The following is a 21,387-nucleotide window of genomic DNA, read 5'->3' as shown; positions in this document are numbered from 1 at the left end:
TCACTGATTTTTATTATCAACGTTTTCTCTCAACATGAAGTCTTCATTAAAACCTCTTTACCTTTCCAGGGTCCCCCCGGCCCTCCAGGCCCCCGTGGCCCTGCTGGACCTAGCGGTGCTGACGTGAGTGTTTTCCTTATCAGTACCATTACATAGAGATGATGATGGAGCGGTTTGTTTGTTAGACAGATAAAGTAAATCAGATGAACTCACATAGTTTATTTATTTACTTCAAAACTTCATTACAGACTCAAATATTGTTTGTTGTTACTGAAGAAGTAACTGTTTCATGAGTTGCTCAAAAAAATTTCACTTATCTCTAATCAATCAGCTGATAATATTTATTTGGATGTGATGTCATAAATGTTTTTTGAGGGGTTTAATTTGCATATTTTTCAGGGTCCTCAAGGTCCTCCTGGTGGTTTGGGTAATCCTGGTCCTGTCGGAGAGAAGGTGAAGGATTGAAGGACGTTCTACTGGCATGAAGAAATATTTCAGAGTTTTAAACTTTCCTTAAAAGGTTTGGAGCTAAATAAAATGTGTTCTGTGCACAGGGAGAGCCCGGCGAGGGCGGACCACCTGGAATAGGAGGAGAGCCAGGAAAGAAGGTGAGTGTGGGACTCTGACAGCTCAGCAGGCTGTGGCTCAGCGTACAGGATCATGTTAACGTCTGTGCTCCTGTCAGGGTCCTCGTGGAGAGCGCGGAGAGAAGGGAGAAGCTGGACAACCTGGAACTGCTGGACCTGCTGGAGGCCGAGGACGTCCTGGAGACGACGGACCCAAAGGAAATCCTGTATGACACTCAAACACACTGACTGCAGTTTAAACAAAGCTGGTGACGTTACGTCTTCATGATTAGTCATCAGTCTGTGTTTGTCTCCACCTTCAGGGTCCTGTTGGTTTCCCTGGAGATCCTGGTCCCCCCGGTGAGCTTGGACCCAGAGTGAGTATCCATTTTTAATCACACACTATTTATATAATCTGTCAGAGTTCTCCGCAGCTGTTGGTCATTTATTGCAGCTTGTTTCATACAGTCACTCTGATCTTTGTTATTTCAGGGCCAAGATGGCGCCAAGGGAGAGCGAGGAGAAGATGGCGAACAAGGAGAATCTGTACGTTAGAGGATCTATCAGATATGAAGGAAGAAGTGAGTGGATGAAATGAGTCTTAAGTCCTCTCTCTGCTGTTACAGGGCTCCCCTGGACCCGCTGGTGAGAACGGACCGACCGGCCCCCCAGGAAAGAGGGTAAGCCCACCGTGCTGGTTTCAGACTCAGCTTCTGCTCCTGACAACATGAATGATAACCTGCATGTCTCACCTGTCAGGGTCCTGCTGGGACGAGAGGACCAGAGGGACGTCAGGGAGAGAAGGGAACCAAGGTGAGTTTAGAGCTCTCTGAGGGTCGATATGAAACATGTGACAGGGATCCTGTTATTGATTAATGATTGATTAATACGGCATCATCGTCGTTTGCAGGGAGACACGGGTGCTGTTGGACCACCAGGAAAAACTGGACCCGTCGGTCCTCAGGGTGTACCAGGAAAACCAGGAACAGAGGGTCTCAGAGGACTTCCAGGACCAGTGGTGAGTAAAGACTGTGATAGTGAATAAATCCATGTGACGAACAGCGTGTCACCAGGTCCACGTCCTCCTAACTGTGTCTCTGAATGTGTTTCAGGGTGAGCAAGGATCTCCTGGACCTTCTGGACAGAAAGGACCACCTGGACCTCTGGTAAGATAAGCTTTAATTTCCACTCTCACAGAAGCTCAAGTCAAACCTCCAACCTCATCGCTGTTTCCTTCTCTCCTCCTGCAGGGACCTCCTGGTTTGCCCGGCCTGCGTGGAGAACCCGGTTCCAAGGGAGAGAAAGGACACCCGGGTCTTATCGGTCTCATCGGACCCCCAGGAGAGCAGGGAGAGAAGGGAGACAGAGGTTTGCCCGGCCCTCAGGGAACCTCCGGACCAAAGGGAGAGTCTGTAAGTCGCACGTTCCTGCATCAGTGTAATGAAATGTGAACCTTCACCTGTATCACGCTGCTGCAGGTGAAACAAGGACAGACTGACGCTGGAGCTTCTTACAGTCTTGCAGCTGTTGATGTCTGTAAACTGGTGTCATGTCTAACATGTCTCCGCTTTGATTTCAGGGAATGGCTGGAGGAACTGGACCCCTCGGCCCTGCTGGTCCTGCTGGTCTGCCTGTGAGTAGTCCATAGCTCTCTCTCTTTGTTCTTGCATTGGCACCAACACAGAAACACACCACGTATGTCGTCATCCTCAAACTAAAGCCTCACCTCGTTTACAGGGTCCTCAAGGAGTCAAAGGAGCCAAGGGTTCGTCTGTGAGTATTCTTCAGGAGTGTTTGTACCTCACACAGAGATCCAATCTGATGCTGTGTGTGGTCACACATCTTTCCCCTCTCTGCTGTGTTTAGGGAGGATCTGGTCCTAAGGGAGAAAAGGGTGTACAAGGACCTCCAGGACCTCCAGTAAGTACTCAAGCACTCTTTGAACCTGTAAATACACACAAAGGAAATCTCTTCAAATAGCAGATTTAAAACTTTTAAAAGACTGTTTTTAGTTTTGTGACACCTAATGTACATACTGCATATTACATCCAATAACATCATGAAGAGGTGACGACTTTATCCACATCTTCACCTGCTTTGTATTTCTGATTGTTTGAAATCCCTGCTGCTCAGTAATTTCCCCTCGTTATAGTTTATTGAGATGTGAACTCTCCTCCCAGGGTCCACCAGGTGAGGTCATCCAGCCGCTGCCCATCCAGAGGAGTCCCAAGTCCAAGCGTTCCATCGACGCCAGCCAGCTGCTCCCAGAGAGCGACTCTGACCTGCCTGCGTCCGACGCCACCGGCACTGAGTTCATGATGGGCAGCGAAGGCATGGAGGAGATCTTTGGCTCGCTCAACTCTCTGCGACAGGAGATCGAGACCATGCGATTCCCCCTGGGTACCCAGGACAGTCCTGCTCGCACCTGCCAAGACCTGCACCTCAGCCAGCCAGACCTCAAAGACGGTAATCGAACCTCTGTCCTCCTCGTCCCACCAGCGTCCCCCATGCAGAGTTCTGACATTTACGTTTGCCTCCCTCTGCCCCCCCTGCAGGAGAGTACTGGATCGACCCCAACCAGGGCTGCTCCAGGGACGCCTTCAAGGTGTTCTGTAACTTCACTAATGGAGCAGAGACGTGTCTGTATCCCAGCGACAGCATCAACACGGTCAGTAAATAAGCCTCCTTATTATCCTTCAATATTAAAAACACAGATTAGTCTCTGAGTGCAAGTTTAAAAACATGAAGCTGATGAGGGAACATTCGATCTTTGCATCCTCACATGAATCATAAAACTCAGCACAAACTTTGTTTTGTTTGTTCGATAATGAAGCTGTGTGTCTTCATGTGTTCAGGTACAGATGAGCTCCTGGGACAAAGAGACTCCAGGATCCTGGTACAGCCAGTTCACCTCTGGCAGCAAGGTATGTGACCTTCTGTGACCTTTAAAGACGATGCTTTAATGTTTACCTTCGTCGTTCTGTGGACTCTTCATGACCTCCTCTTCCTCGCCCTGCACCAGTTCTCCTACGTGGACTCTAACGGCGAGCCTGTGGGCGTGGTCCAGCTGGGCTTCCTGCGTCTGCTGAGCATCCAGGCCCGTCAGAACATCACCTACCACTGCCATCGCTCGGTGGCGTGGGCCGACCGCAGCGCCAAGAACAGCTACAACCGAGCGCTGCACTTCCAGGGTTCCAACGACGAGGATCTGAGCTACGAGACCAACCCGTACATCAAGGCCCTGCTGGACGGCTGCTCTGTGAGTCCACACGGAGAACCGACCTCCAAACACACACAACACATCTCCACAAGCTGCCCGCCCCCAAGGTTTTACCCGTCCAATCAGAGAACAGAACAGAACACAACAGAATAGACCAGAATAGAATATAATAGAATAGAACAGAACAGAATAGAATATAAAAGAATAGAACAGAATAGAATATAAAAGAATAGAACAGAATAGAATAGAATATAAAAGAATAAAAGAATAGAAAAGAAAAGAATAGAATAGAAAAGAAAAGAATAGAATAGAACAGAATAGAACAGAACAGAACAGAATAGAATAGAATGTAAAAGAATAGAATATAAAAGAATAGAACAGAATAGAATAGAATAGAATATAAAAGAATAGAACAGAACAGAATAGAATAGAATAGAAAAGAATAGAACAGAAAAGAATAGAACAGAATGTAAAAGAATAGAATATAAAAGAAAAGAATAGAATAGAACAGAATAGAATAGAACAGAATATAATAGAATAGAACAGAACAGAATAGAACAGAATTGAATAGAACAGAATAGAAAAGAATAGAATAGAATAGAATAGAATGGCTTCACCTTAAAGTGCACACAGCTAAAAACAATAACGAAGAAGAAGAATATAAAAGGTGACTCTAGTTAAGGTGAGGTGGGATATGTGTGGTGAGACTCATTTACAGTTAGCAGCATCATAGATGTGAATGGATATAACAGATTAGTTGTTGCACAGCACAAACGGTAAACTATAGCAGGATGTAAATTATTATATAAATAAATATTACAGACATTTAATGGCTTTAAATTCACATGTTTTTTTGTGATTCTTAAAAATCAAGCAGCTTAAAGTAAAGTTACGATACAGTGACATAAAAACTCTATCACCTGGTTGTGCACGCTCACAGCTCCCTATACAACATGTTTCCTGTCTCTAATACACCTCTCTCTCTCTCTGCGTCTCTATCTGCAGTATCGTAAAGGCTTCGACAGGACAGTGCTGGAAATCAACACGCCACAAGTGGAGCATCTTCCTCTGCGGGATCTTAAGGTGTCAGACTTTGGGGAGAGCAACCAGCAGTTTGGCTTTGAAGTGGGACCTGTCTGTTTCCAAGGCTAAAAACACACACACACACACACACACACACACACACACACACACACACACACACACACACACACACACATCCTGAACGGAACAACACTACACACACACACACACATGCACTTAGAGACACATTGATATTAAAACACTCACATGCCCAGTAATTTGTAAATTAACTTGTAAATGATATGAAAACACACACACACACACACACACACACTCACACACACTGAGATGTGGTTGTGAGACAAACAAGCGCTCACACTCAGAGTACGTGCCTGGGAACATCAACATCGTCCCAACCAATAATGGACGTCACAAAAATAAGTCAAGAGGAGAGAAATAAAAACTCGCAGAGAGGAGATCACGGTTTGGGCGCACCACAGCAAGAAGGGAAGAAAGAAGCCAGGAGAGTGTTTTTAAAGGAGGCCGGCCTGAGACAGAGAACAAGCCGGAAGCCCCTCGTCTCCGATCCCCCTCTCACTCCTCTCTCCTCCCCACGGCCCCCCCCCCTCTTCTTTTTTATCCACTGCTCTACCTCCTGCTTCCTCCCTCCACAACAAAGGGTCACACTCGGACTTTATCTGCATTTCTGTAACCTCACGTTCCCTCTGCGGGCAACATGGCTGACGGTCACTCTTTTCAGACTGACGAGCGGTGCAACATGTGAGGCTGCCTGTGTCCGCGTGGTTTGTTTCACTTCACAGCTTTAGTCAATCGAGAAGTCAACGTTTTGAATCCACTTTCTTCTCCACTTTGTTTTTGTAAAACCAGCCTGCAGGCGCCAGTTAAAATCCTCTTTATGGGACGTGTGTATAAACACGGGGTGACGTGTCAGTCGTGTTGCTCACATTGGAAACACTTTTTTAACTCTTTTCTTATCGTATCAAAAGAAACCAAAGAAATAAAGCCACCAGTTTCCTCCCAGGTTTAAGAGGGAACCAAGCGAAGGACGGCGTGCTGGTTAGACTCAGTTTGTTTGTTGCTCTTTAAATGTGATTCACTGCTCGTACTAATGGTCGAAGAATCTTTCTTGTGAGATGCAGCAAGGATCGTCGAGTCCAGAGAGAAGCAGGAGACTGGACACGTTTCCTTTGACAGCGGCGGACATGTTGCTTCGTGCAGTGAGGTTAAATAAAGATGTGTGGAAACCTTGGTCAGGGAATTTAAAAGCCATTGTTTTAGTAAGCTGTGCTTCGCCTGATGCTGTTGTGCTTGCATGCGACTTTCTAACAGCTGATTGGTCTTTAAATCACGGATCAGGCGATGAAGGTCTCGCACCAGTCCAGCATTTACTGAATCACTTTCTGGGTACTTTGATTTGTTAAGAATCTCAAACACTTGTCCTGATTAGACGTCAGAGGTCAGAAGCTGGTCAGGGTTTAAATGTTTCTCCTGAAGCAGCGAATAATAAAACAAGCTTTACTGAAAGAAACTGTGTGGCAAGGTGCTAATTATACCAAAGTAAACAAGTTCACTTTCCAGCCCTCCTTCACTCTCTTTAGTCTCTTTTATCATTTCATGAAGCTTTTTTTACTGGGGAAAATGTGCATTACATTCCATTTGTACAGAAATAGTGATATTCTATTGTATTTATTTAAAACAAACAGGGTGCTATGAGATAATAAAAAAAAGACCACCAAATATTCACGTCAAATGTGGTATATTTCATTTGTATTTATTTCCTGTAGCTGACACTCGAGGGTTCATGTGACCAGAGTGACTTACATGTTCAACTTATCTTCCAGCTTCACGCCCTGTCCAAACTCCTCCTGTACAACCAAACAATCTGTGGCCATTTTTTATTGTAATATCCCTTTTTTTTAGTGTTTTCATCAACTGTACTGTGCTGTTACATTTTGCTTCCACTGTCATGATTAAATGGTGACTCTCCAGCTCTGTTACATTTCCTTGTCGTTGCTACTGTTTCTCTCGACTCAGCTTCTTGCTTCACCGGGCTTTTAATCAATGCATCGATCGATTTTCAGATATCAGCACCAATCCTCTGAGCTTTAAACATGTGATTTCAGTGGGTAGGAGGACGTTTGTGAGAGGGAGGGGACGAGCCTGTCTGCCGCCATGAGTTTCCACAAGATGCCATACGAGGGCTCAGCTTTGTTTTTGGTTTTTTTATTGTTTGACCTTTTTTTAAAAGTTTAGCACAGAAACTCGACAGGATGGCCAAAAACCTTCAAAATGAATAAATCTGACTTTGAGATCCTGCAGAAAGAATAACATGTCATTTGTTCTGAAGACAATCATAAAAATATGGTGCTGAAAAGAGTAAAAAGTATTATTTTATAATGTGTGTAAGTAATTTTTTTAAATTCTTGTTTCTGTAATATATAATCTTTTTAAAAGAGCTGCTTGACTCTTGTTTTTCTTCCTAACATCTGTCAGTACGTCTCTTGTTCAGACATTATTATGTTCAGTCTTTGATTCAGACAGGAAGTTCATAGATCAGGTTTTATGTGTCGCCTTGTAAAAAGACTAAAGCTCTGCTTCCTGTGGGCTGATAGATAATATATCCATGAAAAACACGTTTTATGTGCTTTTTATTTTCTTAAAACATACAGATTTGTTTTACTTTGTTAAACTTTGTTGTTTGTAATAATTATTCTGATAATTTGCGTGCAATATTGTGTATTAATCAATCGATAATTTCTTCTTTTTTAATTTTTTTTTATTATTATTAATTAAATAAACTAATCAGCAGCAGGAACCAAAGTTAGCTGCTGTTTTAGCGACTCCGGACGTTTATGCAGGTGCACCAAAAACGGTAGCGGCGCTAATGCTAATGCTAACTGTGTTTTTTACGTGTTATTGATGACGTTGTAATACCGATTATTTTCAATTTTTAACCAACAGTTGTGTAGTTTTAGTTTAGTTGGACGCAGTTTGCTCTTTTAAATCATCATTATAATATACGTATATTATTTTATGTTTAAATGTTTTACCGGAAACGTCAGTTTACATATCCGGTTTGCTAACTTCGAGAGGACAAAACATTGTTTGTGTCTTTAACATTTTTATTCAACCATTGAACAAATTAGGTTCTTTAAAAATCTGAATCCACCTTTTAATAACTTTTATTAACATTGTGTTTTTATTCATTTAAAATAAATTATTCAGTAAGTCAGTAAAACAGCGCCCTCTTGTGGCCTCCTTCAGTTTCTCAGCAGAAACTCAAATTTATTTTCACATCACCCTAAAGATGCTGCTTAATTTAAAACAGCTGGATGTGAATCATAAAGATTTTAAACTAATAAACTAATAATAATTGTTTCTTTCTTACATTAAGCGTCTTTTTAGATTTATCTGGTTTTCTTTTATGAACAGTGGCCTCTTTTTTCACAGCACTTTTAGAGTTGTTTTTTTTTCAGACTGACAAATATGTTTGAAACCTCTGAAAAGTTGTGTTTAAAAATGCTATTAATATTTATAAAGGTAAACTAAACTCAGGTATTTTACTGCTCAGCTTGTTGGACTTATTTCTAAAAAGCTGACCCACAGTCTTATCTTCTAATCAGCGCACACTGAGATTAAACTGTGAGCAGGGTCTGCATCATTTAAACTCTTTATGTGTAGAAATGTTATAAACAGGTTTATTGGCACCAAACAAGTATTTATAAAACAAGTTCACATTCAGATTTCTGAGGTGTTTTCAGCAGCAGTCATGTGATTAAAAGAAATATATGAACAAGTGATATATGACTATGAAGGAGCTGGCCCCTGGTGGTCTTCATCAGGATTTCAGACGAACGATTCAGCCGATAAAAAGTCCACCTGACAAAGACAGAAGCGGACCTTTAACTTGGTTTCAGTTGATATAAAAAAAGGCAACAAATACTCAGAATAATGACGTGAATAACGTTTATTTACAGAAGCAGCTTTTAGAGAATGAAATCAAAGTTTACCTGTGACTTCAACACTCGCTCCTGTGACGTACCGAGAGTCATCTGAAGCTAGAAAGGCACAAACGTCCGCCACCTCTGCAGAACCAGAGAGAGAGAGAGAGCACAGGAAGCTTTCAGAACACTTTGGACTCTACGGCGTGGAGGAGTCAGAGCGCAGGGAGCGAATGTGAAGAGCACAACAAATCCCAAAACAACAACATGAAGATCTGCACTGACCTGCAGGCTCGCCCATTCTGCCCAGAGGCACCAAAGACTTCATCTGCAACACAAACAGGTGACGCTTACATTCGTTTGTTGGCTGTAATAAAATACATTTTAGTTCTGCAGAAAGTCCTGATTTGATCTACTGAAGTTTTAAAGACTCACAAGACAGACCAAACAAACAATTCATTCCTGACTGACGCTCACAGATCCTTCAAACACAAACATCAGGTACCTTGCTAATAACCTTCTCTGGAACTTTCTCTGTCATCGGAGTCGATATAAATCCGGGCAGAACACAATTACACCGAATCCCAAACCTGGAGGGAGGAGAAGGAAATTATTCAAAAGAAAAACACGTACAGACGTGGTGTGATGGTGTGTCATCATGTTTCATCAGAGCTTCAGCAGCTTCTCACCTGCTCAGCTCTTTGGCCACCGTCTTCGTTAAACCCTCCACGCCGGCTTTAGAGGCAGCGTAGTTCACCTGTCCCAGGTTTCCCACCTTCAAACATGAAGCACACAGGAGACGTTCACATTGACGCAAAGCAGCAAACAACACATTTATCAGATCCTCGTTTTATCAGCTCTTTATTTCAGCTTAGTCTTTCATCTGATTATCCCCAGTACTGTATGTTTAGATTTTTTTAATAAAGATGAAAACATTGAACAGTGAAGGCAAACTCTCAGCTGGAGACCGTATCTGTGCAGGTGTCTCACCTTTCCTACGATGCTGCCCACGGTGATGATGGATCCTTTGGGTGCTCCACAGGCCACCAGCGCCTGAGCGACAGCCTGAGTGATTAAGAAGGAGCCCTGGAAGAGACGCACGAGCAAACAGGAGTGAATTCATCTCTTCACAGTAAATCAGAAAAATCATTCACATCACATCAGGTGACCCGACTGTTTGTGTTCACTCAGCAGTTCTTAGACGTTTTGTGAAAGCATCTTTATGTGATTATTTTCTTCAAGTGCAACAAAGAAAACATTTCAATCTTCAGTTGTTTCTGGTATTTTCTGGAGCCGACTCGTGAAGGTGATGACTGCTGGCCGTGTCGTCGACTAACGGGCACATCTCGAGTTAGTGTCATCCTCCGACCTGTTGGACAGACACAGTGACTGGATGACACGCTGGACTTGCTTCACACCTTCAGGTTGACCTGGATGACTCTGTCAAAGTGATCCTCCTCCATGCTGAGCAGGAAGTCGTCCTGCGTGATGCCTGCTGCGTTCACACACACTGAGGGAGGCTGGAAGTAATGAGTCTGCAGAGGGAGAGAAAAACAAGGCGTGGAAAAGTTCCTCCAACGTGAAAACAAACAGTCAACGAGAGAGAGGTTTCAGGTTATGATGTAAACACACGTGTTGGATCTTTTTCTGTCTGGAACAAACCTGTATTCTCGTGAGCAGCTTCCTCACGCTCTCTTTGGATGACACGTCCACCACAGCCGTCATGTGACCCTGTCCTCTGAGCTCATTCTGCAGGCTCTCCATGGTGTCGTTGGCCGACTCCTCGCTGATGTCTGCCACCACCACGGAGGCGCCCTCAGAGGCGAAGCGCTGACAGACCGCCCGTCCGATCCCGCTGCCTCCTCCTGGGAGAGAAAAGAGGAGCAGAAAGTTTTAAAGACAAGAGGATCCTCTTTGGATGTTTCTGACAAAACAAATATCAATCAAGGACGACGAGGAAACAGGAAGCTGATGGATTGATTACCAGTTTGATTAACAGTTCATTTGCACCCAATCACGTTTGTGATGAGGATGTGTGAGGCTGCATCATTCATATCACAGCTTTCATGTTTATTCCACCAGTCGATTAATAAGCCACACTTTTTACATAATAATACAAGTGTCCTTTCAGTCAGTCACTAAAGTGCCTGACTGTTTTACAGTTTAGGGGCATTTAATCAACATTTTCATAATTCAGATACAGATCGTTTCACTATGAAGTCGTTGCAGGTCACGTGACATAAAGCCATAATAACAGCTTCATTTTTACCTTCACTCTAAATTCAAGTCATCAAACTTCATTCAGTCCGATCTGATTAATAAATCACTAATAAATCACGTTTACTGAAAAATAATGACCAATCTGTCAGCCTTCGGAGATCAAACTTGTCTTTCTTTGATGCTGCAGGTTTGACACGTGACTTTGAATTGCATCTCCTTAAACTTCTCACTTTACACACACGTGAATCTGACATGTATTTACCAGTGACCAGAGTCAACCTTGATATCAGCCGTGTGGAAGCCGCCATGTTCCCCCCTCTGATGTTATTGTAGTTTTTAGGTTGTCCACTAGATGGCGCCGGTGATAAAAACATGTCATGATGAGGAATCCAACAGAGTTTAACTAAAAGCTCCCGAGGTGAGGAGGGAATCATCTCTTACGAAGCTTTATCATTAAATTCATAAAACTTTCCATAACCATCAGTCACAGTATGAACAGGATGTGGATACCCGTCCGCTTTAATAGGTTTATTCTGAAAGGGTTGAAGGGAAGAACATCTTCGCTGCGTGTATCTAACTTTACTGTAAGGGTGTAGTTCTTCACTGAGGCCACTAGAGGGCGCCCGACACTGAACACACCACTGTAGAACAACTAAAAAATATCAAAACAGAGACGAGGATTTATCAGATTACGTTGAATAAATTGAACACAAAATACATTTTTGTTCTTTTAAAACAGATATTTTTAGATTTGTTTCATTCAGATTAAACTGTTCAGAATTAACGGTGAGAAAAATTGGTCAACAGAGAACAAATTACTTCAATTTAATTAATTTACTGTAAAAGTTGAAAATAGTGTATTTTTGTTCCTCGATAGTCGCGTTGTTGTGTCTCGTTTGAGGTTTTTTTCTTTTACAAGATTGAAGAAAGCATAATCGTGAGTACACAAAGACCTCCGGTCCAACTACTGTGAGCTTCACTAACTCTGATTACTATTTTTATTTTTTATTTTTTTATAAACCTACCGATGATACGCACCAGTTAAAAATGTTTTATCTTGACGACAATGACCGGAAGTAACTATTCGTAGTAATTTCACCTGACTTGACCGTTTTGATGTAGTTACTTACTGTGACCACTAGAGGGCATAAACAATGTCATTCAAATGGAAATACCAAGAATATCTGTGGTTTATAGTTGTCCTCCGAGTGTAAGATGCAGTTAGCTAGAGCTAGCTTCAGGGCTAATAGTTCAACCGATTGGATTTGTTTGGGTTAAAAGTAAAATCAATACATTAATGGATTGGTTCTGGTCCACATTATGTTTGTACTGAAGATAAACCCAGCAGAGGGTTTTTATTAAGATGCACTCTTTGAAATTAACTTTTTATTTTGACGGCAGCGACCGGAAGTATCATACAGTAGATTCTTCTTCTACGCGAGTTTAAGGGTTCATGCCCGTTCAGGAGCACAGATGAGGAGTCCACTGTTTTATTTATTGCAAATATATTTGAACGGTTTTACGAAACCTATTACGAAAAACAAAAAAAAAAGACAGGCATACCTATGTCGAGAAAATGGAGTAAGAAATAACGGAATACATATCTATGTCATAAAACTGGAAAAAACGACATACATACCTATGTCGAAAAATGAAAAAATCGACATCCATACCTATGTCGAAAAATTGGAAAAAACGACATACATACCTATGTCGAAAAATTGAGAAAAACGACATACATACCTAAGTCGAAAAATTGGAAAAAACGACATGCATACCTATGTCGTAAAATTGGAAAAAAACGACATACATACCTATGTCGAAAAATTGAGAAAAACGACATACATACCTAAGTCGAAAAATTTGAAAAAACGACATGCATACCCATGTCGAGAAAATGAAAAAAACGACATACATACCTATGTCGAAAAATTGGGGAAAAACGACATACATACCTATGTTGAAACATTTTAAAAAACGACATACATACCTATGTCGAAAAATTGGAAAAATACGGCATACATACCTATGTCGTAAAATTGGAAAAAACGACATCCATACCTATGTCGTAAAATTGGAAAAAAACGACATACATACCTAGGTCGAAAAATTGAGAAAAACGACATACAAACCTATGTCGAAAAATTGGAAAAAACGACATACATACCTATGTTGAAAATTTTTTAAAAACGACATACATACCTATGTTGAAAAATTTTTAAAAACGACATACATACCTATGTCGAAAAATTGGAAAAAACGACATACATACCTATGTCGAAAAATTGAGAAAAACGACATACATACCTAAGTCGAAAAATTTGAAAAAACGACATACATACCCATGTCGTAAAATTGGAAAAAACGACATACATACCTATGTTGAAAATTTTTAAAAAACGACATACATACCTATGTTGAAAAATTTTTAAAAACGACATACATACCTATGTCGAAAAATTGGAAAAAACGACATGCATACCTATGTCGTAAAATTGGAAAAAACGACATACATACCTATGTCGAAAAATTGAGAAAAACGACATACATACCTAAGTCGAAAAATTTGAAAAAACGACATACATACCCATGTCGAGAAAATGAAAAAAACGACATACATACCTATGTCGAAAAATTGGGGAAAAACGACATACATACCTATGTTGAAACATTTTAAAAAACGACATACATACCTATGTCGTAAAATTGGAAAAAACGACATACAAACCTATGTCGAAAAATTGGGAAAAACGACATCCATACCTAGGTCAAAAAATTGAGAAAAACGACATACAAACCTATGTCGAAAAATTGGGAAAAACGACATGCATACCTACGTCGAGAAAATGAAAAAATCGACATACATACCTATGTTGAAAAATTTTAAAAAACGACATACATACCTATGTCGAAAAATTGGGAAAAACGACATCCATACCTATGTCGTAAAATTGGAAAAAACGACATGCATACCTATGTCGTAAAATTGGAAAAAACGACATGCATACCTATGTCGTAAAATTGGAAAAAACGACATACATACCTAGGTCGAAAAATTGAGAAAAACGACATGCATACCTACGTTGAGAAAATGAAAAAATCGACATACATACCTATGTTGAAAAATTTTAAAAAACGACATACATACCTATGTCGAAAAATCAAAAAAACGACATACATACCCATGTCGAGAACTTGAGGAAAAACGACATACATACCTATGTCGAAAAATGAAAAAATCGACATCCATACCTATGTCGAAAAATTGGGAAAAACGACATGCATACCTATGTCGAAAAATTGAGAAAAACGACATACATAACTAAGTCAAAAAATTGGAAAAAACGACATACATACCTATGTCGAAAAATTGGAAAAAACGACATGCATACCTATGTCGAAAAATTGGAAAAAACCACATGCATACCTATGTCGTAAAATTGGAAAAAACGACATACATACCTATGTCGAAAAATTGGAAAAAACGACATACATACCTATGTCGAAAAATTGAGAAAAACGACATACATACCTAAGTCGAAAAATTTGAAAAAACGACATACATACCCATGTCGTAAAATTGGAAAAAACGACATACATACCTATGTCGAAAAATTGGAAAAAACGACATACATACCTATGTCGAAAAATTGAGAAAAACGACATACATACCTAAGTCGAAAAATTTGAAAAAACGACATACATACCCATGTCGAGAAAATGAAAAAAACGACATACATACCTATGTCGAAAAATTGGGGAAAAACGACATACATACCTATGTTGAAACATTTTAAAAAACGACATACATACCTATGTCGTAAAATTGGAAAAAACGACATACAAACCTATGTCGAAAAATTGGGAAAAACGACATCCATACCTATGTCGAAAAATTGAGAAAAACGACATACAAACCTATGTCGAAAAATTGGGAAAAACGACATCCATACCTATGTCAAAAAATTGAGAAAAACGACATACAAACCTATGTCGAAAAATTGGGAAAAACGACATGCATACCTACGTCGAGAAAATGAAAAAATCGACATACATACCTATGTTGAAAAATTTTAAAAAACGACATACATACCTATGTCGAAAAATTGGGAAAAACGACATCCATACCTATGTCGTAAAATTGGAAAAAACGACATGCATACCTATGTCGTAAAATTGGAAAAAACGACATGCATACCTATGTCGTAAAATTGGAAAAAACGACATACATACCTAGGTCGAAAAATTGAGAAAAACGACATGCATACCTACGTCGAGAAAATGAAAAAATCGACATACATACCTATGTTGAAAAATTTTAAAAAACGACATACATACCTATGTCGAAAAATCAAAAAAACGACATACATACCCATGTCGAGAACTTGAGGAAAAACGACATACATACCTATGTCGAAAAATGAAAAAATCGACATCCATACCTATGTCGAAAAATTGGGAAAAACGACATGCATACCTATGTCGAAAAATTGAGAAAAACGACATACATAACTAAGTCAACAAATTGGAAAAAACGACATACATACCTATGTCGAAAAATTGGAAAAAACGACATGCATACCTATGTCGAAAAATTGGAAAAAACCACATGCATACCTATGTCGTAAAATTGGAAAAAACGACATACATACCTATGTCGAAAAATTGAGAAAAACGACATACATACCTATGTCGTAAAATTGGAAAAAACGACATACATACCTATGTCGTAAAATTGGAAAAAACGACATACATACCTATGTCGAAAAATTGGAAAAAACGACATACATACCTATGTCGAAAAATTGGAAAAAAACGACATACATACCCATGTCGAAAAATTTGAAAAAACGACATACATACCGATGTCGAGAAAATTGGAAAAAACGACATACATACCTATGTCGAAAAACTGGGGAAAAACGACATACATACCTATGTCGAAAAATTGGAAAAATACGGCATACATACCTAGGTCGAAAAATTGAGAAAAACGACATACAAACCTATGTCGAAAAATTGGGAAAAACGACATACATACCTATGTCGAAAAATTGAGAAAAACGACATACAAACCTATGTCGAAAAATTGAGAAAAACGACATACATACCTATGTCGAAAAATTGGAAAAAACGACATGCATACCTACGTCGAGAAAATGAAAAAATCGACATACATACCTATATTGAAAATTTTTTAAAAACGACATACATACCTATGTCGAAAAATCAAAAATACGACATACATACCCATGTCGAGAACTTGAGGAAAAACGACATACATACCTATGTCGAAAAATTGGAAAAAACGACATACATACCTATGTCGAAAAATGAAAAAATCGACATCCATACCTAGGTCGAAAAATTGGAAAAAACGACATACATACCTATGTCGAAAAATTGGAAAAAACGACATACATACCTATGTCGAAAAATTGTAAAAAACGACATGCATACCTATGTCAAAAATTTGGAAAAAACGACATACATACCTATGTCGAAAAATTGGGAAAAACGACATGCATACCTATGTCATAAAACTGGAAAAAACGATATGCAAACCTATATCGTAAAATTCGAAAAAAAACGAGATGCATACTTATGTCGAAAAAATGACAAAAAAGCATACATACCTATGTCGAAAAACGGGGGAAAAAAACGACATGCATAACTATGTCGTCAAAATGAAAAAAACAACATATGGGTATATATACATACATAGGTATGTATGTCGTTTCTTTCAATTTTTCAACATAGGCATGTATGTCGTTTATAATAAAAATGTATGTTTTTTTTTTTTTTTTCATAAAAAACAACATACATACCCATGTCGAAAAATTGGAAAAATCGACATCCATACCTATGTCGAAAAATTGGGAAAAACGACATCCATACCTATGTCGTAAAATTGGAAAAAACGACATACATACCTAAGTCGAAAAATCAAAAAAACGACATACATACCCATGTCGAGAACTTGAGGAAAAACGACATACATACCTATGTCGAAAAATTGGGAAAAACGACATACATACCTATGTCGAAAAATGAAAAAATCGACATCCATACCTATGTCGTAAAATTGGAAAAAACGACATACATACCTATGTCGAAAAATTGAGAAAAACGACATACATACCTATGTCGTAAAATTGGAAAAAACGACATACATACCTATGTCGAAAAATTGGAAAAAACGACATACATACCTGTGTCATAAAATTGAAAAAACGACATACATACCTATGTCGAAAAATTGGAAAAACGACATACATACCTATGTCGAAAAATTGGAAAAAACGACATACAAACCAATGTCGAAAAATTGGAAAAAAACGACATACATACCCATGTCGAAAAATTTGAAAAAACGACATACATACCTATGTCGAAAAATTGAGAAAAACGACATACAAACCTATGTCGAAAAATTGAGAAAAACGACATACATACCTATGTCGAAAAATTGGAAAAAACGACATGCATACCTACGTCGAGAAAATGAAAAAATCGACATACATACCTATGTTGAAAAATTTTTAAAAACGACATACATACCTATGTCGAAAAATCAAAAATACGACATACATACCCATGTCGAGAACTTGAGGAAAAACGACATACATACCTATGTCGAAAAATTGGAAAAAACGACATACATACCTATGTCGAAAAATGAAAAAATCGACATCCATACCTATGTCGAAAAATTGGAAAAAACGACATGCATACCTATGTCAAAAATTTGGAAAAAACGACATACATACCTATGTCGAAAAATTGGAAAAAACGACATGCATACCTATGTCATAAAACTGGAAAAAACGATATGCAAACCTATATCGTAAAATTCGAAAAAAAACGAGATGCATACTTATGTCGAAAAAATGACAAAAAAGCATACATACCTATGTCGAAAAACGGGGGAAAAAAACGACATGCATAACTATGTCGTCAAAATGAAAAAAACAACATATGGGTATATATACATACATAGGTATGTATGTCGTTTCTTTCAATTTTTCAACATAGGCATTTATGTCGTTTATAATAAAAATTTATGTTTTGTTTTTTTTTTCATAAAAAACGACATACACTCAACAAAAATATAAACGCAACACTTTTGTTTTTGCTCCCATTTGTCATGAGATGGACTCAAAGATCTAAAATTCATTCCAGATACACAATATTACCATTTCTCTCAAACATTGTTCATAAATCTGTCTAAATGTGTGATAGTGAGCACTTTTGCTTTGCTGAGACAATCCATCCCACCTCACAGGTGTGCCACATCAAGATGCTCATCAGACACCATGATTAGTGCATAGGTGTACCTTAGACTGTCCACAATAAAAGGCCACCCTGAAATGTGCAGTTTTTGCTTTATTGAGGGTCTGGGGACTCAGAACCAGTCAGTATCTGGTGTGACCACCATTTGCCTCATGCAGTGCAACACATCTTCTTCGCATAGAGTTTATCAGATTGTCAATTGTGGCCTGTGGAATGTTGGTCCACTCCTCTTCAATGGCTGTGCGAAGTTGCTGGATATTAGTGGGAACTGGTACGCGCTGTCGTATACGCCGGTCAAGCACATCCCAAACATGCTCAATGGGTGACATGTCCGGTGAGTATGCTGGCCATGCAAGAACTGGGACATTTTCAGCTTCCAAGAATTGTGTACAGATCCTTGCAACATGGGGCCGTGCATTATCTTGCTGAAACATGAGGTGATGTTCATGGATGTATGGCACAACAATGGGCCTCAGGATCTCATCACGGTATCTCTGTGCATTCAAAATGCCATCAATAAAATGCACCTGTGTTCTTCGTCCATAACAGATGCCTGCCCATACCATAACCCCACCACCACCATGGGCCACTCGATCCACAACATTGACATCAGCAAAGCGCTCACCCACACGACGCCACACACGCTGTCTGCCATCTGCCCTGAACAATGTAAACCGAGATTCATCCGTGAAGAGAACACCTCTCCAACGTGCCAGACGCCATCGAATGTGAGCATTTGCCCACTCAAGTCTGTTACGGCGACGATCTGGAGTCAGGTTAAGACCCCGATGAGGACGACGAGCATGCAGTTGAGCTTCCCTGAGACGGTTTCTGACAGTTTGTGCAGAAATTCTTTGGTTATGCAAACCAATTGTTTCAGCAGCTGTCTGAGTAGCTGGTCTCAGACGATCTTGGAAGTGAACCTGCTGGATGTGGAGGTCCTGGGCTGGTGTGGTTACACGTGGTCTGCGGTTGTGAGGCCGGTTGGATGTACTGCCATATTCTCTGAAACGCCTTTGGAGACGGCTTATGGTGGAGAAATGAACATTCAATGCCCGAGCAACAGATCTGGTTGACATTCCTGCTGTCAGCATGCCAATTGCACGCTCCCTCAATGCTTGCGCCATCTGTGGCATTTTGCTGTGAGACAAAACTGCACATTTCAGAGTGGCCTTTTATTGTGGGCAGTATAAGGTACACCTGTGCACTAATCATGGTGTCTGATGAGCATCTTGATGTGGCACACCTGTGAGGTGGGATGGATTGTCTCAGCAAAGCAAAAGTGCTCACTATCACACATTTAGACAGATTTATGAACAATGTTTGAGAGAAATGGTAATATTGTGTATCTGGAATGAATTTTAGATCTTTGAGTCCATCTCATGACAAATGGGAGCAAAAACAAAAGTGTTGCGTTTATATTTTTGTTGAGTGTACATACCCATGTCGAAAAATTGGAAAAATCGACATCCATACCTATGTCGTAAAATGAAAAAATCGACATCCATACCTATGTCGAAAAATTGGGAAAAACGACATACATACCTATGTCATAAAATTGGAAAAAACGACATACATACCTATGTCGAAAAATGAAAAAATCGACATCCATACCTATGTCGAAAAATTGAGAAAAACGACATACATACCTATGTCGAAAAATTGGGAAAAACGACATACATACCTATGTCGAAAAATTGGAAAAAACGACATACATACCTATGTCATAAAATTGAAAAAATCGACATCCATACCTATGTCATAAAATTGGTAAAAAACGACATACATACCCATGTCGAAAAATTGGGAAAAACGACATGCATACCTATGTCGAAAAATTGAGAAAAACGACATACATACCTATGTCGAAAAATTGGAAAAAACGACATACATACCTATGTCGAAAAATTGGAAAAAAACGACATACATACCTATGTTGAAAAATTTTAAAAAACGACATACATACCTATGTCGAGAAAATGAAAAAAACGACATACATACCTATGTTGAAACATTTTAAAAAACGACATACATACCCATGTCGAAAAATTGGGAAAAACGACATGCATACCTATGTTGAAAAATTGGAAAAAACGACATACATACCTATGTCGAAAAATTGGAAAAAACGACATGCATACCTACGTCGAGAAAATGAAAAAATCGACATACATACCTATGTTGAAAAATTTTAAAAAACGACATACATACCTATGTCGAAAAATCAAAAAAACGACATACATACCCATGTCGAGAACTTGAGGAAAAACGACATACATACCTATGTCGAAAAATGAAAAAAACGATTTCGTAAAATTGGAAAAAACGACATACTTAGTTCTATCAAAGGTTCATGATCAAAAACACATTATCTAAAAACTTTACTAAACGTGCTAAATTAACACCGAAAATAATGCATTAACTATTTTATTTTTTTTAAATTCAAATGTTTAATATTTAATGGCCACTAAGACATTTTGAACATACGTGAATTAAAACGTCAAATGATATGATACATTTTAAGATATGAAGGTCAAATAGAAACAAATAGAGGTAATATATATATAAAGGCAAAATGCACAGATTTAAAATAATATATAAAAAGGATGGACTCGATTTGAATGCAGTAACGCTCTTTGGCCACAAGACGGCGGTGTTGTTTTAACGGCTCACTCATCTTAAGTCCAACGCCTGAAAGCTGCTTCCGGTCAACGGTTTTTTAAAACAAGCTTTCTTCTAGCTTACGGTGAACTTTTTAAATAATTTTGACAATGAAACTTAAAAGATACACAAATAAAACATAACAAGACCGTCGCTCTCTCAGGCACAACAGAAAACAAATAAACCGTACGTCGACTGTTTTTATTGTTATTGTAGTTTTCTATTTGTCCACGAGAGGGCGCGCAGTATCAGTCCTCATGTATTTACGGCAATAGCTGAAGGTCTTATAATCCTGAGTTTAAGTTAAAAAAAAATAATCATTCAGTCTATAATGTATGTGGCGTATTTGATCATATATAAATAAGTGTTGGTGTTTTTTTTTAAGAACAACATAAGAGAACCTGTGTGTTAACGATTTAACTGAGCCAAGCAGCCGACTGAT

At 39.2% G+C, this 21,387-nt stretch overlaps 2 protein-coding genes and 1 long non-coding RNA gene across 9 annotated transcripts in view; 2 read left to right on the top strand and 1 right to left on the bottom strand.

Moving 5' to 3' along the window:
- Nucleotides 1-5,879, top strand: part of col11a2 (collagen, type XI, alpha 2) — a 40,061-nt gene extending 34,182 nt beyond the window's left edge. For all 6 annotated transcript variants that reach the window (XM_079367977.1, XM_079367972.1, XM_079367973.1 and 3 more), the window contains 19 exons: nucleotides 70-123; nucleotides 400-453; nucleotides 555-608; nucleotides 686-793; nucleotides 890-943; nucleotides 1,059-1,112; nucleotides 1,193-1,246; nucleotides 1,326-1,379; nucleotides 1,477-1,584; nucleotides 1,679-1,732; nucleotides 1,817-1,978; nucleotides 2,146-2,199; nucleotides 2,304-2,339; nucleotides 2,433-2,486; nucleotides 2,747-3,032; nucleotides 3,122-3,234; nucleotides 3,422-3,490; nucleotides 3,589-3,825; nucleotides 4,792-5,879. In XM_079367977.1, coding sequence (XP_079224103.1) covers nucleotides 70-123; nucleotides 400-453; nucleotides 555-608; nucleotides 686-793; nucleotides 890-943; nucleotides 1,059-1,112; nucleotides 1,193-1,246; nucleotides 1,326-1,379; nucleotides 1,477-1,584; nucleotides 1,679-1,732; nucleotides 1,817-1,978; nucleotides 2,146-2,199; nucleotides 2,304-2,339; nucleotides 2,433-2,486; nucleotides 2,747-3,032; nucleotides 3,122-3,234; nucleotides 3,422-3,490; nucleotides 3,589-3,825; nucleotides 4,792-4,938 — 1,806 coding nt within the window. In that variant the 3' untranslated portion in view covers nucleotides 4,939-5,879. The remainder of the gene's footprint in view (nucleotides 1-69; nucleotides 124-399; nucleotides 454-554; nucleotides 609-685; nucleotides 794-889; nucleotides 944-1,058; nucleotides 1,113-1,192; nucleotides 1,247-1,325; nucleotides 1,380-1,476; nucleotides 1,585-1,678; nucleotides 1,733-1,816; nucleotides 1,979-2,145; nucleotides 2,200-2,303; nucleotides 2,340-2,432; nucleotides 2,487-2,746; nucleotides 3,033-3,121; nucleotides 3,235-3,421; nucleotides 3,491-3,588; nucleotides 3,826-4,791) is intronic.
- Nucleotides 5,880-6,027: 148 nt separating this feature from the next.
- On the top strand, nucleotides 6,028-6,818 carry LOC306839378. The gene is made up of 2 exons (XR_013781185.1): nucleotides 6,028-6,311; nucleotides 6,344-6,818. It is a non-coding gene; the product is annotated as an uncharacterized lncRNA (long non-coding RNA).
- A 1,696-nt stretch (nucleotides 6,819-8,514) lies between these two features.
- hsd17b8 (hydroxysteroid (17-beta) dehydrogenase 8) lies at nucleotides 8,515-12,374 on the bottom strand. 2 transcript variants are annotated; one of them, XM_079368732.1, is made up of 9 exons: nucleotides 12,122-12,374; nucleotides 10,434-10,636; nucleotides 10,190-10,306; nucleotides 9,762-9,857; nucleotides 9,461-9,546; nucleotides 9,277-9,361; nucleotides 9,057-9,099; nucleotides 8,841-8,915; nucleotides 8,515-8,709 (listed from the first exon to the last, which is right to left on the bottom strand). In XM_079368732.1, the coding sequence occupies exons 1-9, from the start codon at nucleotides 12,150-12,152 to the stop codon at nucleotides 8,690-8,692; spliced, it is 756 nt and encodes a 251-aa protein (XP_079224858.1). In that variant the 5' UTR covers nucleotides 12,153-12,374; the 3' UTR covers nucleotides 8,515-8,689. The 2 variants fall into 2 exon arrangements, with proteins under 2 accessions (XP_079224858.1, XP_079224857.1); XM_079368731.1 differs by lacking the exon at nucleotides 12,122-12,374 and adding an exon at nucleotides 11,254-11,624.
- Between the last annotated feature and the right edge of the window lie 9,013 nt (nucleotides 12,375-21,387).

Source organism: Symphodus melops (genome assembly GCF_947650265.1).
Source record: "Symphodus melops genome assembly, chromosome: 18".
Taxonomy (NCBI): domain Eukaryota; kingdom Metazoa; phylum Chordata; class Actinopteri; order Labriformes; family Labridae; genus Symphodus; species Symphodus melops.
Note: the sequence above shows the minus strand (reverse complement) of the source record. Positions and strands in the feature narration are given on the sequence as shown.